Source organism: Danio aesculapii, chromosome 16, assembly GCF_903798145.1.
Source record: "Danio aesculapii chromosome 16, fDanAes4.1, whole genome shotgun sequence".
Classification (NCBI taxonomy): Eukaryota; Metazoa; Chordata; class Actinopteri; order Cypriniformes; family Danionidae; genus Danio; species Danio aesculapii.
In genome coordinates, this window is record NC_079450.1 from 41446679 (window position 1) to 41464776 (window position 18098).

The 18098-nt window shown below is 35.5% G+C and overlaps 2 protein-coding genes across 2 annotated transcripts in view; both read right to left on the reverse strand.

Moving 5' to 3' along the window:
- Window positions 1–7382, reverse strand: part of iffo1b (intermediate filament family orphan 1b) — a 63468-nt gene extending 56086 nt beyond the window's left edge. The window contains exon 1 of the mRNA XM_056475255.1: window positions 6060–7382. Within this exon, the coding sequence (XP_056331230.1) occupies window positions 6060–7060 (1001 nt within the window). The 5' untranslated portion in view covers window positions 7061–7382. The remainder of the gene's footprint in view (window positions 1–6059) is intronic.
- Window positions 7383–8097: 715 nt separating this feature from the next.
- On the reverse strand, window positions 8098–17680 carry opn9 (opsin 9). Its single transcript, XM_056476070.1, has 8 exons — window positions 17554–17680; window positions 17236–17386; window positions 14878–15017; window positions 12551–12689; window positions 12229–12343; window positions 12006–12086; window positions 8753–9281; window positions 8098–8425 (listed from the first exon to the last, which is right to left on the reverse strand). Exons 1-8 carry the CDS (start codon window positions 17678–17680, stop codon window positions 8139–8141), a joined length of 1569 nt encoding a protein of 522 aa, XP_056332045.1. The 3' UTR covers window positions 8098–8138.
- Between the last annotated feature and the right edge of the window lie 418 nt (window positions 17681–18098).

Genomic DNA, 18098 nt, shown 5'->3' on the forward strand with positions numbered 1-18098 from the left:
ATTTGGGTACTTAAAAAATGCCAAATTGATTGAAAGTGACACTAAGCATTTATCTGAATTAGCAATCTTTTCAAGACTATAATAAGAAATGTTTCTTGAGCACTAAATCAGCTTATTCGAATAGCAGTAATGGCTGATTCTGATTGTCAAATTTTAAAATAATATTACTGTATTTACTGTGTATATGACCAAATAAATACAGCTTGGGTGAGATCATTGTGATTAAGCTGAAAAAAACTCATATAATCATAGATAGCTAGAAGACTTTCGAGGAAGAGAGCCACAGACAACAAGACTGCTTACTAAATCGGAAAGCCAAAATAGAAATGAAATTTAAGAAAGAAAGTCTGAGCAGAGCTGAAACCAGAGCAAAATGGCAAAGCAGTCAGACGGAGAGACGCTGAACACGCAATAAGATCTGTTATGAAGCAGGCGGTTTTTAGACAGAGATGCAAAATGACTTTTCTTCCTTTTAACAGTTCTTTCACCTGTCCTGATGAGTCAACAGACAGTAATGAGTTTGCAAACTGACAAACTGTTCAGCCCTAAATAAAGATGTATGTGACTGACAGGCTGCTGCAGGTCTGGACATACAGTAAAGAGCTGTGGGACTGACTGAATACCACCAGTTATGAGAAGAAAACAGTCATTATTTCCCCGCAAGCTGATTCTTATCTCCTATATTCTGTGTATGCGTCCTTTTGCTTCTCATGTTCAGCTCTAGCATGACTGAAATTGTATGTGGAATGTAAGTGAGGCCTGTTCATACTAACAAATGTAACTATAAAGATAACAATATTAGTAAAGCACAATACTGTTTTGATTTATGTGTGTGTGCAACACTGTTGTCTGCTTGTTTAAATTCTGAAGTGCTTTGAAGTGTGCTCAGTGCAAAAAAAAAATGCTTTTCTTATGAGTTTTTTTTTTCTTGTTTCTAGTGCAAATATTTACAAATTCTTAAAACAAGAAGAATTTTCTAGACAATAAGGTTTTTTTGTCTTGTTTTCAGAAATAATAATCTTCCAATGGAGTAAGCTAAATAATCTTGATTTTCTTTTAACATAAGATTATTGCTTACACCATTGGCAGATTATTTTGCTAGTTTTACGGAAAAACTTACTGGAAACAAGACAAATATCTGTAAGTACAAAGTACACTGTAAAACCTAACAGTCTCAAACGAAATTAGTGTAGTTTACTCAAAATTTACTGAGAGTGAATTCTACTCATTTGAAAAGAGTTTTGAACTCAGTGTTGAAGGTAATGAGTTAATTAAATACCTCATTACTTCAACTTACATGAAGTTCACAGTACTTATATACAGTTGAAGTCAGAATTATTAGCCCCCCTTTAACTTTTTTCTTTTTTTAATATTTTCCAAACAATGTTTAACAGAGCAAGGAAATTTTCACAGTGTGTCAGATAATATTTTTTTTTTTTCTGGAGAAAGTGTTATTTGTTTTATTTCGGCTAGAATAAAAGCAGTTTTAAAATCTTTAAAACCCATTTTAAGGTCAAAATTATTAGCCCCTTTAAGGAATTTTTTTTCAACTGTCTACAAAACAAACCATCGTTATACAATAACTTGCCTAATTAACCTGCCTAGTTAACCTAATTAACCTAGTTAAGTCTTTAAATGTCACTTTAAGCTGTATAGAAGTGTCTTGAAAAATATCTAGTCAAATATTATTTACTGTCATCATGGCAAAGATAAAATAAATCAGTTATTAGAAATGAGTTATTAAAACTATTAAGTTTAGAAATGTGTTGACAAAATCCTCAAATGGTTTGAGTTACCTTAGCTTTTTGGGTTTTAAAGTGTAAAAACATTTTTTGCAGTTCTCATTCCTATAAAAGCTCATGTTCAGCAAATAAAAACTCCACAAATCTTTGTAAACCATAGGGATACTGACATTTAACAAAACCTGATTAACTTTTGAAGACAAATCTGTTGTGAGCTCAGATATTGATAATCGATTGTATATATGTTTTTGTTCTACTGAATTTTATTACTAAAAGGTTGGAAAGAGATCTTTAATTCCGCCCACTTTCATGAAGGAATTATGTCATTGAATCACCTCACTATGCTCTCAATATACATAAATCTTGGTGTATGTATTGTATCGCATGTAATATTTGCATACTTTGTAATAAACTTAGAATTTTGTAGATACAACCTACGACTTTTTGATTCTGTCATTCACAATAATTCGCAAGATTAGAGTTCTTTCCCTCATTTAACCAATCAATATGTATTTTGTGTATTTTTGGCCTATTTTTTCATATAGTTGAAGTCAGAATTATTTTGACTCTCTGAATTATTAGTCCCCCTGTTTATTTTTTCCCCAATTTCTGTTTAACGGAGAGAATATTTTTCAACACATTTTTAAACATAATAGTTTTAATAACTCATTTCAAATAACTGATTTATTTTATCTTTGCCATGATTACAGTAGATAATATTTTACTAGATTTTTCTCAAGACACTTCTAAACAGCTTAAAGTGACATTTAAAGGGGTTGACTAGGGTTATTAGGTTAACTAGGCTGGTTAGGGTATTAGGCAAGTCATTGTATGTTAAGGAAGTTAAGGATAGTTTGTTCTGTAGACAATTGAAAAAAAATATATATAGCTTTAAGGGACCTTAAAATGTTTTTTAAAAAATTAAAAACTGCTTTTATTCTAACCGAAATAAAACAAATAAGACTTTTTCCAAAATAAAAAATATTTTCAGACATACTGTGAAAATTTCCTTGCTCTGTTAAATAAAATTTGGGAATGATTATTTTGGTAAAAGAAAAAAAATTCAAAGGGGGGCTGATAATTCTGACTTAAGCTGAACATTTTGCTTCAAACCCTCAAATCCTGACTTTTTTTAAACTCCCTATATGGAAAGAATACTTCTGATATGAGCACTATAAACAGTGGGCAAACATTAATGTTCTTTAATCTCAACAATTATTATTAAAATATTTTATATGTCTTTATAAGTACTGTTCATTTGGTTTTTTCTTCTCCTGCCATCCTAAACACTTTCGTATATACATCTTTTTAAATTCTGTAATACTTTCAATAATACTGATTTAAATAATAAAATATACAGTTGAAGTCAGAATTATTACCCCTCTTTTGATTTTTTTTTTCTTTTTTAAATATTTCCCAAATTATGTTTAACAGAGCAAGGAAATTTTCACAGTATGTCTGATAATATTTTTTCTTCTGGAGAAAGTCTTATTTGTTTTATTTCGGCTAGAATAAAAGCAGTTTTTAATTTTTTAAAAACCATTTTAAGGTCAAAATTATTAGCCCCTTTAAGCTTTTTTTTTTTTTCGATTGTCCACAGAACAAACCACTGTTATACAATAACTTGCCTAATTACCCTAACCTGCCTAGTTAACCTAATTAACCTAGTTAAGCCCTTAAATGTCACTTTAAGCTGTATAGAAATGTCTTGAAAAAATATCTAGTAAAATATTATTTACTGTCATTATGGCAAAGATAAAATAAATCAGTTATTAAAACTATTATGTTTAGAAATGTGTTTAAAAAATCTGCCCCTCATTAAACAGAAATTGGGGATAAAAATAAACAGCGGAGCTAAAAATTCTATTTTCAACTGTATGTCTATATATATATATATATATATATATATATATATATATATATATATATATATATATATATATATATATATATATATATATATATATATATATATATATATAGGTTTCTTCGGATGAGATGAAGTCAATGATTTATGCTCTATTTTATCCCACAAAAAAATGCAAGTCACAACTTGCTCTTCTTTTTTTTTACATTCTCCCTGCAGGAAAACTATTCCTTTATGGTTGTCTTGAACACCTGCAGATTCAAGCCTATTTTTGAAATACACTGGGCATTACATTGTCAGTTTACATTTAGGTTTATAATCCTAAAATCCTAGAGTCCACAATTACTTTACATTTTTATTATTAAAAAACTAAATTTATATTATTAAACAAAGTATTTTAAGCTTTGAATTCCTTGTGTGAAATCCTATGATTATGTTTTAGTCATCTTTTATGCATGTTGACAAGATTATACAAATTTGGTTATTAGTGACCTAAAATATAAACCTTTATTCATGTATTATTACTATTATTATTATTATTATTATAATTATTAAAAACTTTAGAAGTTACGTTATGCTGACCAGTAGGGTTGGACGATGACCAATTTGGCATCATACAATGTTTAATGTGAAATATCGCGATTGATGATGGCATCGTAGGCGGCAGTGAATTCATTATTTATGAATAATTATTATTTTATAATGAATTAATTATTTGTAGCCTGACCTACAAACTACTACCTGACCTGCATGGTCTTTGTTTTACCCATAACCAAAACATAAATAACGATATGTTACATACAAATTACCACCTGTCAATCACTTTTTCCGCAGACTTCTGGCACAAATAAGCAGTGATCTGTGTCGTTATAATGGCGTCAACAAACTTTGTTGGTAAAAAAAAGAGCACAACCAACAGGAACCAACCAACAGTATCTGAGGTTTTTGCTAAAATTACTATGTACAAGCACAAAAGTGAAAGATTGAAGCAGTGTACTGATGCTGTGACACGTTACCTGATAAATTCAAAAGACTCGATAGATAGAGATAAGATTAGTTAAATATCATGTTTAACAACTATAGTGAGGCGCGATCCAGCGCTACATCCTTGATTTACTGTTCGACATGCACTGCTTTCTGGGGTTTTGTGCTCAAAGCACCCGCTGACTGCTGGAGCTCAGATGCGCCAGCCTGATCTCATGAGTATTTTACGTAAGTATTTTACGTTTTGTCAGTTTAGTGGCTAATTCGTACGAATTCGTACGAGTTTAGTCGTATGAAATTGTATGATTTTAAAAAGGAGGCGTGGCACCTAATCCCACCCCTAAACCCAACCGTCATTGGGTGATGAGAAAGTCTTACTATATTGTACGAATTAGATCATACGAATACATATGAATTAGCCACTAAATCAAAAAGTTACAAATTGCCGTGAGATTGTGTTGGATGTGCACATACGTTGCAGCGCATGACAGAGTGTTTGGGTGTGTGTGTGTGGTCATGTGATGTGCATTTTCATCGGTATAGTGTGGAAGGAGGGATTTTCAGAAATGCTAGGTGAAACGCCAGTGTGGATGTGGATCGTTTTTGTTCTAAAATGTCATTATAAAACGTATTAGCATTTCGCAAGAAGGTTGCTGCTGCGACGGCGTGGATCCTGTGATGTCTATCGGCCATCGGACCCAACCCTACTGACCAGTTTAAAATAACTGTTTTCTCATTTAAAATATAACTTATACCAGTCATGACAAAACAGATTTTTTAACAGCAATAATCCAATGAAACTCCACTGTCATGTGATCCTCCAGACATTATTCTAAAAGCTTTTGATTGGGAATGTATGCTATTGTCATTATCTAACACTCACATCAAATGTAACAAATTGAATAACTCTAAATTGATAAACGCAGCAAATGTAAAACGTTTGCAAATTGAACATGCTATGATGGTTAAACTCGCTTGTAGCATTTAAATAACTTTTAAATAAATAAGTTTTTTTACAGAATTGCATTATTGATTTAATATTAAATTACAATTGTGCATGATTATAAAATTAAGGATAAAGGTATACAGTAGTTCACCCAAAAAATGCTAATTCTGTCATCATTTACTCACCCTTCACTTGTTTTAAATATGTTTGAGTTACTTTTTTTCTGTTAAACACAAATTTTGGAAACCTGTTCACTTCCATATTTTTTGTTTTTCCTACTATGAAAGTCAATATTTATAGGTTTCTAAACAAATCCCAAATGTAATTTTTGTGTTCAACAGAATTCTCACAGTTTGGGACTCAATTTAATTTTTGGGTGAATTATCTTTTTAAATCAATTCAGCAGTTCCACGTTACAATGGATTTCCTCAATATTTTAAGAAAATTGCTTTTTACAGTGTAGAAAACTTTATCTCATAAACATTTAGCCATAAAAATCATCTATATTCTCCATATTCACCTTCTCTTGTACTCATCCCTCTCTCTTTTGATTTTGGCCAGGACGTTGTAAAGTGCTCTGATCTCTGGGGTGATGGTGTCTATCTGTACACCCACTCCGTCTGGGTGGACCCATGAAACTCCAGGACTGGTGACGCGAGTCTCTGTTCCACTTCCCAGTTTCCGTGTGTGGTTGTAGGTCCAGATAGTGCCTGGGAGGAAGCGAGGAGGAGGGTTTGGAGACGTCCCAGTGCCGACACTGCTTACATGTGGAGTATTATTGGAGTTGTTGGTGTTGGCCGAAGCAGGCTCAGTGGTGGGTGTTGAGAGACTGACTGTGATAGTTGGGTTTCTATTGATATTCAGGTCAGATGTGGTCTCATCACCAGCTTTATTAGGCTCAAGCTTGAGGACAGTCGTAAGAGAAGGCATAAACAATGTAGTGGGTCGTTTGGCAGAGTTGTTGGTGTTTTGGAAGGATAAAGACCCAGGCCGGACAGCAATAGGCCCAATAAAGCCAGTCTGCACACCAATTTCTTTGGTCTTTCCATCATCCGTGCATCCACCCTTGTTATTGCTGTCTAAAGCCTGCTGCAGCTGTAACTCCAATATCTTATTGCGTCTCTCCAGTTCATGCACTTTAGCCAGAAAGCAACGGAACCGCAGATTGAGAGTCTTTAGGACGCTGATATTGGATCCCAGGTCGTTTCTTAATGCCATGGCTGTAGGTGGAGGAGGTTGGGACCAGTGGAGGGATGGACTGAAGTGCAGGTAAGAAGATGCAGTAAGGTCAAGCGCGGATTGGGGCACACCAGCAGGGCCGGGATGTTCTCCGAGAAAAAAGGAGGATGGATCGGGAGCTCCCAAGACCGCAGCCTCGGGGAGTAAACTGGAGGGAGAATCGGGATGACCGGGTCCTTCTGGATGCTGATGCTGTTGCTGCTGCTGCTGCTGATAATGATGATGATGGAGAGGAGAATTCATGCTACGGTACGGAAAACTGAAGCGCTGCAGATCGGGCATGAACACCAGCTAAGTCTGACTTTCAAAACAATTAACGGCTTGATTTTAAAGGTCAGTAGTGTTTAGCGACCCGATGACACGGCAATGTCCACGTTTAACTCGTTAAAGCCTTATGCAACGAGTTAAGAGTATTATAGCTTGCGCGTGAATGCTGAGTAAGAATGAAGAGGCGTTGATGAAGATGAATCGACTCTCTCACTGCAGCAACCGATAAAAGCGCAGAAATATGCAAATACCTATTCAAATAAGCAAACTATATTGTAAAAACGCCAACGAAATACGTTTAAATTTAAGCAGGTGCGAACTAATGTCTTGTGGCTTCCTTGCCTGGAAAACTGAATACACTTGAATGCTCCAGTCTCTGCAGCGCTTTGGTGCGGACAGTACCGTAATCGCAGCAGTAGCTCTCCCTTCATTCTGGTTACTTAACATTTCCAGAACTGTAAAAATATATTTGGTAGTGATTAAAAAAAAATACAACCATTGTATATCATCTACCACTGCACGAAAGCGAATTACATGTCTTAATGATATGATATGTTTCTTGTGTTTGTCGTAGACGTGTACTTACGGTAAAAAAGATAATACCTCATGCATCATGATAACAAAGCAAAGTTGACGTCACATATCTGCTACAAATAGCTCTTGTACTTGGGTCTTGTGGAGCATTTGATTTAGAATTTAGAATCTATTTTGAGACTGCAAGTCTACCAAATAAAGGTGTCAAAGGTTTTTTTATTGTTGTAGATTTTATTTACATGACACTGTTATTTGTAAATATATGTGATGTAAAAAACATAAATAGGCCTATAATATGTAATTACATACTCACATTATTTAAATGCACGAGAGGTAAGTAAATAAATAAACAGCCTATACATACAAACACAGGATTAAATAATAAATATGTAAAAGGCTAAATATAAAAAAAACATGACATGACATTTATTGGGTGAAAAAATTTTAGCTAAAGCATAACACATAATATAGACCTAATATTTTGACATAACTTAAAACTTTGAACTAATTAACTGCATAAACTGCACACACTTAAGTCTGTGTATTTAGACAGCATGCATCACTCTTTGACTGTCAACAAGCTGCTAGAGGGGGATTCTTTGAAATCTTTTTGGGCTTCTATTTCCACCTCTTTTCCTTTCTCTCTTTCTAAGTTGACCTGCGTGTCTAAGGTTGCAGTATCCAAGGTTGCCCACCCGACGGACGTATTATCCTGACAGGAGCCTCTTTTTCCTCTGCTCTTGCGAGAGGACTCTTTTTTCACACATTTCTCTGATGGCTGACTGGTTGATGTGCTTCTTCTCCTCCAGCTGTGGATATAAGAGAGAGTGACGCTCCCACGGTGCCCTGCAGAAGTGGAAATATCAGAACATAGACAAAAACATAAAATTAATATGAACATCTAAGCAGACAAAATGTAGACAGACAGACAGACAGACAGACAGACAGACAGACAGACAGACATAGATAGATAGATAGATAGATAGATAGATAGATAGATAGACAGACAGACAGACAGACAGACAGACAGACAGACAGACAGACAGACAGACAGACAGACAGACAGACAGACAGACAGACAGACAGACAGATAGATAGATAGATAGATAGATAGATAGATAGATAGATAGATAGATAGATAGATAGATAGATAGATAGATAGATAGATCTGACCATCAGAATCGCTTCCGTCTGTGCTTCTTGTCCTCCTTCTCTCTCCATCTTTTCCTCGAATGCACAGGAGATCATACACATCCTCCCTGAAGTCGCGGTTCATGATCTGGTAGATGAAGGGGTTTATCATGCAGTGAGACTTGGCAAAAATAGCAGGGATAAGTGAGAACTCTGGTTTCAAGATGGACTCAGAAAGTGAGTGGTGTCCACCTGTTCCTCCATGTCCAGAACCATGGACATTTGAACCATGATGCCCTATTGAATGGGAATGACTTGAGGTCATGTTCCTCCAGGAGCCAAAGACATCTCCAAATTGCTCTGAAGAGGTCCAGTTAATGAGGAAGGGAAAGGCAAATACATCAGGGAACCCTCCACCGTGGCCAATCCCTGTTCCTGCTATTCCACCCGGGATGGCTGTTCCCCCATCTTCCACAGGCTGTTCCTCTCTGGCCATAACAGCAGAGTAGAGCGAAACAATCGCATATGGAGTCCAGGCAATCAGAAACGAGGAACACACCACTGCTGCGATCTGCAACAAGAAGTTTCAAAAACTGGTTAAACCTCTGGAGTCTGAGGTGATTTGGGGGCCCCTATAATGTTTTGACATGCCATGACATTTGTGCTTATTTCAGCAACTTATTACATAGTATTGGCCAACATGTATTTTTTTGTATTCAACACAAACTGTGCTACAATAATATGTAAGAAATATGGATGTACATGTTTGCATTTTTTAGAAAAACAAAAGTAATTGAATCAGCTAAACTGGCCATAGTGTATGTATGTAAATGCAAGAGTGTATGGGCGTTTCTCAGTGTTGGGTTGCGGCTGGAAGGGCATCCAGTGCGTAAAACATATGCTGGATAAGTTGGTAGTTCATTTCGCTGAGGCTACCCCTGATTAATAAAGGGACTAAGCCGAAAAGAAAACGAATGAATGAATGAATGAATGAATGAATGAATGAATGAATGAATGAATGAATGAGTTTAAAACCACTTAAGTGTGAGTAAATGGTGAGTAAATGTTCTTTTTTTTTGAACTTTACCTTTAAGGTATCTCTCATTCAAAACCTATAAATTATTTCAGTAACACTTTACAACTACTTTCTATTAGTTAATGTTAGTTCATGTATTTACTAACACTAACAAACAATGAACAATCTATGCTAGTTAATAAAAAATACAGTTGCTCCTTGTTAGTTATGGTTAACTCACAGTATATTAACTAATGTTAAAAAGCACCAATATATAATTAAATAATGCATTAGTAAATGTTGAACTATGATTAATAAATGATGAACAAGTATTGTTAATTTTTTGTTTGTGTTAGTAAATATATTAACCAACATTAAATAATGGAACCTTATTGTAAAGAGTGACCATTTTATATACCCTAGAGAATCATAAATGTATAAAACTAACTTTCAAATTTAAAAAAGTACTAAAAATATTTTTTCATGATGAAATTATTTGTCAATAGTCATAGATGTTTGTTTCTCAATCACAGATGTTTATTTTCTTTTATTTCTTATGCATTTATTTTTTGTTTAATTCATTTAGTGTGTATGGATGTTTCCCAGTACTGGGTTGAAGCTGGAAGGGCTAAGTTGGCAGTTCATTCTGCTGTGGCAACCCCTGATGAATAAAGGGACTACACAGAAGGAAATGCTTACTTTGGTGGTTCATTTCCCTGTAATGTGATAAATCAGTGACTAAGACATTTTTGTGAACAGTTACTATAACCAATACACTCTTCAGGACTCTTGCAACATAACATTTTACGTTTTGGTCTATCAATCGCCAATTTATATATACAGTCTGATAAGCATTAGATTTGTTTATGTCCAGTCAAAGTCAATTTAAGGCAAGCCATTTCTCTCGGCAGCCATCTTTGAAACTCCTCCCGGGCAGTATGCTTGGGCATTCTGTCTGATTAGGGAAACATCAAATTTTCCAAAACTGTTTGCCAAGCTTATGATTACATTACATATTTGGATAACACTTTATTTTGATAGTCTATTTGAGTATTAGTAGACTGTCTGCCTAATATCTGTTGATACTGCTCTTTCAACAGACATTTAACTGACTATAAGAAACTTTGCAAGTACATGTCAACTTATACTAACCCTAACCCCTAACCCTAACCCCAACCTATCAGTCTACTTATAATCTAATGAGAATTAGTTGGCATGTAGATGCAATGTAACTTAAATTTAACAAACAGACCATCAAAATAAAGTGTGACCCATATTTGGAATCACCAATAAAATTAAACAACAACTGTCTTACAAGTTTTGTTTCTAAACGTTCAAATCAAACAAAATCTGCATTTTTTTTCAGGTTGTCTCAAGCTAATGCACATGCACACTCGAAAAGAACGAGATCCAACCTCCACCAACGACACCAACCTCATTTATGGCTGTGTTACACATGATTATCCACTAAATAATGCTTCATCAGATCCCACTGGTCTTCAGAAGTAATGCATAACTTGGTCTTGATGGTGAAACTCCTCCAGAAATAAGAGAAAATAACTATTTGTTGACAACTTTTTTGGACAATCGAGTAGTTTACAAGTGTTAAACTCAGTTCCTGGAGCAGCTCTGCACAGTTTAGTTCCAACCCTAATTAAACACATTTGATCAAACTAATTGAGTCCTTTAGGCTTGTTTGAAATCTACAGATAAGTGTGTTGGAGCAGGGTTGGAACTAAACTGTGCAAGGCAGAAGCAGTTGCTGTCATGTGATGTGCATTTGACAGGACGAACTTTCCCTCATGTTCGTTTTATATAGATTACAAAACAAAAAAAACTTTTGTTTTCAAGTGTAAGGGCTCATTTAAAAGTACAGATTTCAAGCTTTATGTGGATATATTTCTTGTGTGTGAAGCAAGTATTCGAGATTTGAGATTCCAGTGTGTTTGTTGACCACAAAAACGGTCATAAAAGCACAAGTCTGGTCCGAGCTTCTCCCCTAGAGAAATGTCAGTCCATATCAATGATTGGCTCCTGTACTAGTAGGCAGGGGTTTATTCGCCATATTGATCGTTACACTTTCCCCCATTCAAAACTATACGAGTGACGTGTCTTGTATATTCTATAGTCTTTGTTACTGTCTGCTTATGTTTTTGTAGAAATCAAATAGTACAATTTTTATACAAACTCACCAATTCATTAAAAAATTATTTCTTTCTCATAAATAATGAATGGGCTCTGTGAGTTTAAGCAAAGGTATTATTAATAAGGAGGACTTACCTTTGTCAGTCGGAGATCTTTGCTGTTGTGAGTGACGGTTGATGAAGGGATTGAAGCCAAAATGCGACTAGACCAATACACCTGAAATCATACAATACTGGATCAACATTTATAAAGTTCTCCATCCGTCAACAATAAGTCAAATAACAATCAATCAACTGATCTTGACATGCCTAATAGTTTCATGTTTCTTATTCGTGTTTCATAAATCATAATATCTCACCCTGATTAGGATAGCAAGGTATGAGGCGATGATAATAAGGGTAGGAACTCCAAAGCAGAGGGACAGGATCAGGAATATATAGACTCTATCAGTAAGTGATGACTTCATCCTCCACCTGTTGTCACAGGAAAGATGCATGAAGTCATAGAGACATTTATTTCTGGGTTGTGGTTATTTGTGGGTGAAATAATAGTTTTTACCCACGCTACACTTGAAAAGTGAAAACTCATCCTTTGAGAATGCAATTTTAAAACACCCACACACCATTGGGGAATAGGTTTGCAACCCCTTTACAGTGTTACTAATGGCTGTGGTTGATTACCAGTTTATGGTGCAGCTGGTTCCAAACGGTTCGGGGCCATAACTACCAAAGCCAAACATGGGAAGTGAGGCCCAGAACAATGTATAGATCCAAACCAAAGCGACAGACAGAGAGGCATGTTTTCTTTCAACCCACTGACCTGAGACAAAAAGAAATTGATGAACAAGCTTGATGGCTTCATACAAGTTGCTACAAAAAAGACTGAAATATACAGGCTTGATGTTTTTTTTTTAGCTGTGTTAAAGGCACAGTATGTAATTTTGGTCACTAGTGGGTACGTATTCACAAAAAACAAAGCTGTAGGCTGTATCGGAAATCACCCCCTATACCCTAATTTATGTACAATACGCAAGTCCACTAATATAGTCCACATAAAGGAGTGATTGAAGATGAGTGCACCAGAAGGGATGCCATTTTGTTTGTACTTTGCTGATTGATAAATCCCAGCAGCACAAGATTATACTTTCACTTTCTTCGTCAGACCCTAGTTTGGCTATTTAATACTAAGCGAGCTACCTAGAAACAAAGTATTTCGATTTTTTCATGTATACAAAAAATAATACAAATTTAATAATAATTTATTTTAAAACTTACACCAATATCTATGAGGATGCCATCTTGTCGTCAGATGGAGAAATTAATATGTTGTGCATTTGTTATTGCGGTGCATTGTGGGCTTGATTGAGTAGAATATCCACTGTGCATTAAATAGTGCACTATTTAAGGGTATAAGGTGCAATTTTGGATACAGCGGTAGTTTGATGACTGTTAATGGCTGTGTGAAAGGAGATTGGTGAAGCAATTGCTGATGAGAGACAAGTGCGGCAGGGCATGAAAGCAACAGAGCTTTTATTATGCCACAGTCAATTGCTTCCAATTCTTCCGGTTGTGATCATGTGAGAAAGAAGCGGTGCTGTTTTTTTTTTAATAATACAGTATATTTTAATTTTCTGTTATATTGCTGTTCTGTGCAGTCTAATAAAATGCACAACATATAAAACGTCTTTGTGTTTTTATAAAAAACAAACTGGAAATTAAGGTTGTATGACATCATTAGCATTTCAACACATGACATTTTTTCTCAGGACTTGAACATTTCTCAAAACATTTTAAGTAATGCAAGTATATAAGTCAGCAAAATATATATAAAATATATAACCTTTCTGTTCAGCTTTACAACTCCATGTAACCTTTCACTGTTAAATCCACCTGAATCTCAGTCATATATCTTTATATAATTATATATAAGGAGTCAGACTGTAATTATAGCAATTATATTATAATATATTTTGCAAACCAACTAGAGTGATATAGTATTCTCAACATGTACTGTTCTTTCTTTGCAGAGAAAAAAAACAGTACTTTGAATGACATGTACATGTGTACATGTGAACTATATATATATATATATATATATATATATATATATATATATATATATATATATATATATATATATATATATATATATATATACATATACATACACACACACACAATTTATACAATGTTTTAAACAGTATACTCATGCAAATATACACAAAAGTATACAAAGTATGCACAAATATATTTTGTAAATATAAACATATTTTGGATGAGATTAATCAGGGTTAGGGCGACGCAGTGGCGCAGTAGGTTGTGCTGTCGCCTCACAGCATGAAGGTCGCTGGTTCGAGCCTCGGCTGGGTCAGTTGGTGTTTCTGTGTGGAGTTTGCATGTTCTCCCTGCGTTTGCGTGGGTTTTCTCCGGGTGCTCCGGTTTCCCCCACAGTCCAAAGACATGCTGTACAGGTGAATTGGGTAGGCTAAATTGTCCATAGTGTATGTGTGTGAATGAGTGTGTATGGATGTTTCTCAGAGATGGGTTGCGGCTGCAAGGGCATCCATTGCGTTAAACATGTGCTGGATAAGTTGGCGGTTCATTCCGCTGTGGCGACCCCAGATTAATAAAGGGACTAAGCCGAAAAGAAAATGAATGAATGAATAAATAATCAGGGTTAATTGTTTGAATAAACAGCACTAATAATTTCATTTTATTTCATTTTAACTACTTAAATGTAAATAACAGGTTAAGGCTTTATTGAAAATTTGTAGTGAATACAAATTCATCTCAACAGCTGGTCACAACAATCTAGTAAAGATTAATTTATAAAAGCAATAGTTTTTACTTTGCAGACTTAAATGCATTTAGTATAATCTTTCTAATGTATTTTCCTTATATACTTTTTTTTAGTAACCTAGAATTAACCATAGAATAGTAATTCTCAAAAATGTGCATACATCAAAACATAAAATTATACTACTTCTACAAGTAGAATGTAGAATTACCATATCGAAAGCTGCAGATCTTAAAGCAGCGGTCAAGGGAAATGAGGCAGGTGGTGATGAGAGATCCAATCCCAAAAACAAAGCCCTGAACCCCATACCATATACATCCTGTTTCACCAAAAATCCATGCATGGGACAGACTGAGGAAGACAAATAGGAGAAGTGAAAGTTTATAGCAGCAGCAAAATCCTGAGGACAGCAAATTCAAAAATATCCTCAAGAAGCCTCAGATTGTGCAGATCCAAGGGTTTTCTGAGTTAATTTTTTCTAACACTAAAGATTGCCAATTCTTTATGAACTGTGGTTGTTAAGTCTACAAGCCAAATACTACATTTGTTGTTTTTTTTTATCCATATAACATCACTATGTATACTGAACAAAGATAACCAAGATTTATTTTTTTTCTTCACAAAATGTATTTTTCTATATCTTCCTTTACCCAAAGACATGTTTTGATGGTTTGAATATGTATACGGGGTTGGACAATGAAACTGAAATGCCTGGTTTTAGACCACAATAAATCATAAGTATGGTGTAGGGCCTCCTTTTGGAGCCAATACAGCATCAATTCTGGGAATGACAGAGACAAGTCCAGCACAGTGGCCAGAAGGGCATTTGAGCCATTCTTATTGCAGAATAGTGTCCAGGTCACTATGTGATGCTGGTGGAGGAAATTGTTTTCTGACTTGCTCCTCCAAAACACCACAAAGTGGCTCAATAATATTTAGTTTTGGTTACTGTGCAGGCCATGGGAGATGTTTCACTTCACTTTGATGTTCATCAAACCACTGTCACCAGTCTTGCTATGTGTATTGGTGCATTATTATTAAGATACACTGCAGCACCTTCAGGAAACAATGTTTGAACAAATGGGTGCACATGGTCCTCCGGAATGGTTCAGAAGACCTTGGCAGTGATGCACTCATGTAGCACAATTTTTGGGCCATCACTAATCCACCCCCATGCTCCTCTCTGGGCATGCAACACCCTGGGTGGAAATACTTCTTTGGGGCTTCTTCACACCCTAACTCTACCACAGCCCAGAATTTTTCTTTCTCTAGATGGTGCTCTGCTCTTCTCCATCCAAAACATCCACCTCTTGCCTGGCCCGGTTACTTCTTCAGTTTGCAGCCTATAGTCATCTGTGGTTTGTGTCTGTTGCCAGCAGGGCTCTCCTATACTATTCATCATGTATAACTGTTGATCAGTTATTGTTTACCTCACCCCTTTTTCCCTAGCCTATCAATAAACCGCCTTTTAACTCATTCTGTAATTGGGTCCTCGCTCACAAAACATCTGTCTCTTTCTATGTCTCTCTCCAACATGATATTTACTTAATCTAATGATTTTTGGTATAAAAGAAAAATCAAAATTTTATCAGATGTGCCTAGGTAGCAAAGAATTCGGCACAAGAGGCATTTATTCAGCACTGGCTTACAGCATGTAGGCCAAACATGACCCGGGTTTGGCAGAGGTGGCACCGTCTTTAAGATGGCACACAAGATTTGGGCCAGATGTAAAATGTAGTAGTTGGCCCAGTTGTTAAAAATTGATTTGTGAATCACATAAGTTTGGGCTGTCTTGACCCATATTTAAATTACATTTTATTATTTTTGAGTAAAGAACAAAATTCCACCAATCAGGTCGCTTTGAGAAAAAACACGTTCATAGTGTGTCTAAAGTATTGCTTCATGGGTTTATCAATTTCATTGGAATTGTGACACACCAAACCTATCTGGCCCAGTTCAGGCCCAGTTATGAGTTATTAACCTGGTTGAGACTTTACGCAGATATGGTCCATGTTTGGCCCATAATTTGGTGATTCACTGCGGCATGTGAGCTAAGCAAAACTTGATCATGTGGGCCAGAGCTGGGCCAGAGACATTTTGCTATGTGGGCATGTATTATTTACTACTGCCAAAATATACCTGTGGAACTATTTTTGTGGTCCGGCCCCGGTCACAAGTGTGTAACTCTTTTGGCACCTTAAAAAATGTATTCTAATCCAAATGGCATGAAAAACTGGCTCTGAGTTTCATAGGATTTTTGTTTTAATTTTCATCATCTTTCATTCAGAGAACTATAAAGCACATATAAAATGTTTTATTTGTTCAATTTTAAATCTCCTCATCAAGTCACATCAGATGGCTTAGATTTCAATAGTCAATCTTCTTTCTTCACTGACAAAACATTATGGCCTTTGCTGACACTCAGAGACTGCAGAAGACACAAAGGGATGATAATCACAAGAGCAAGTGATGCATATTATGTGATAGACTAATGCAGGCTTTAGAAAAAAGTGCTCTTATGTATTTGTGAGTACTCTGCTCCATAAATGTTAATGTGCAGTGGTGGTACCTCGAGATGACGATACATGGCGCCCCCAGCAGGCTGTAGCCGAAATCACACACAGCCAGATTGATGGTCATCATCTCATGCGCTCTGAGCTTCTTTCTCCTCTGACCATAAACCAACAATACTAACCCATTCCCAATTACTGACACTACACCTGAGAGAAAAACATTACTTTGTCAAGTGAGATTATATATTAAGCAATAATAATAACAACAACAATAATAATAATTATTATAAAATAATAATAATAATAATAGCTAAAAATCATTAATAACTAAATTAAATAATTAAATGATGAAATAATCAAAACAGATAACTGACCTGTGATGATGAGGAAGACAGCAATGCTGAGGTCAGCAGATGGGGATAGCTGTGAGCGGAAGGCATGAGGGATGGATGATGGGACAGAGACAGACCCCATCCATGAGCCATTCACTCTTTTAGACATTAACTGCTGACAGAGATACACACAATGGAAAGAGAGAGAAAGACAGAGAATATAAAACACTGGGCTGCTTTGCTAAATGAACTGATGTTAAAATCCACTCAAGCAAAATGCTGGACTTAAATGAAAATCAAACAAATACAGAGCATATTCATATAGAGTTAGGTCCATAAATATTTGGACATCGACACAATTCTAACATTTTTGACTCTATACATCAACACAATGAATTTGAAATGAATTAAACAAAATGCGCCTTAACCGCAGCCTTTCAGCTTGAAATTGAGGGTTTTTACATACAAATCAGGTGAACGCTGTAGGAATTACAACAGTTTGCATATGTGCCTCCCTCTTGTTCAAAACGTAATTAGACAGAATAATAGTCATAAATCAAACTTTCACTTTTTAATACTTGGTTGCA

Excerpts from the sequence above, each read along its gene's own strand:
- opn9 (XM_056476070.1), bottom strand. The coding sequence starts at position 17,680 with ATGTCTAAAAGAGTGAATGGCTCATGGATGGGGTCTGTCTCTGTCCCA. Across the intron at positions 15,018-17,235 it reads CCATGTATCGTCATCTCGAG|TCTGTCCCATGCATGGATTT; the intron begins GTACCACCACTG and ends TGTCTTCCTCAG. Across the intron at positions 12,690-14,877 it reads GATCTGCAGCTTTCGATATG|GTCAGTGGGTTGAAAGAAAA; the intron begins GTAATTCTACAT and ends TTTTTGTCTCAG.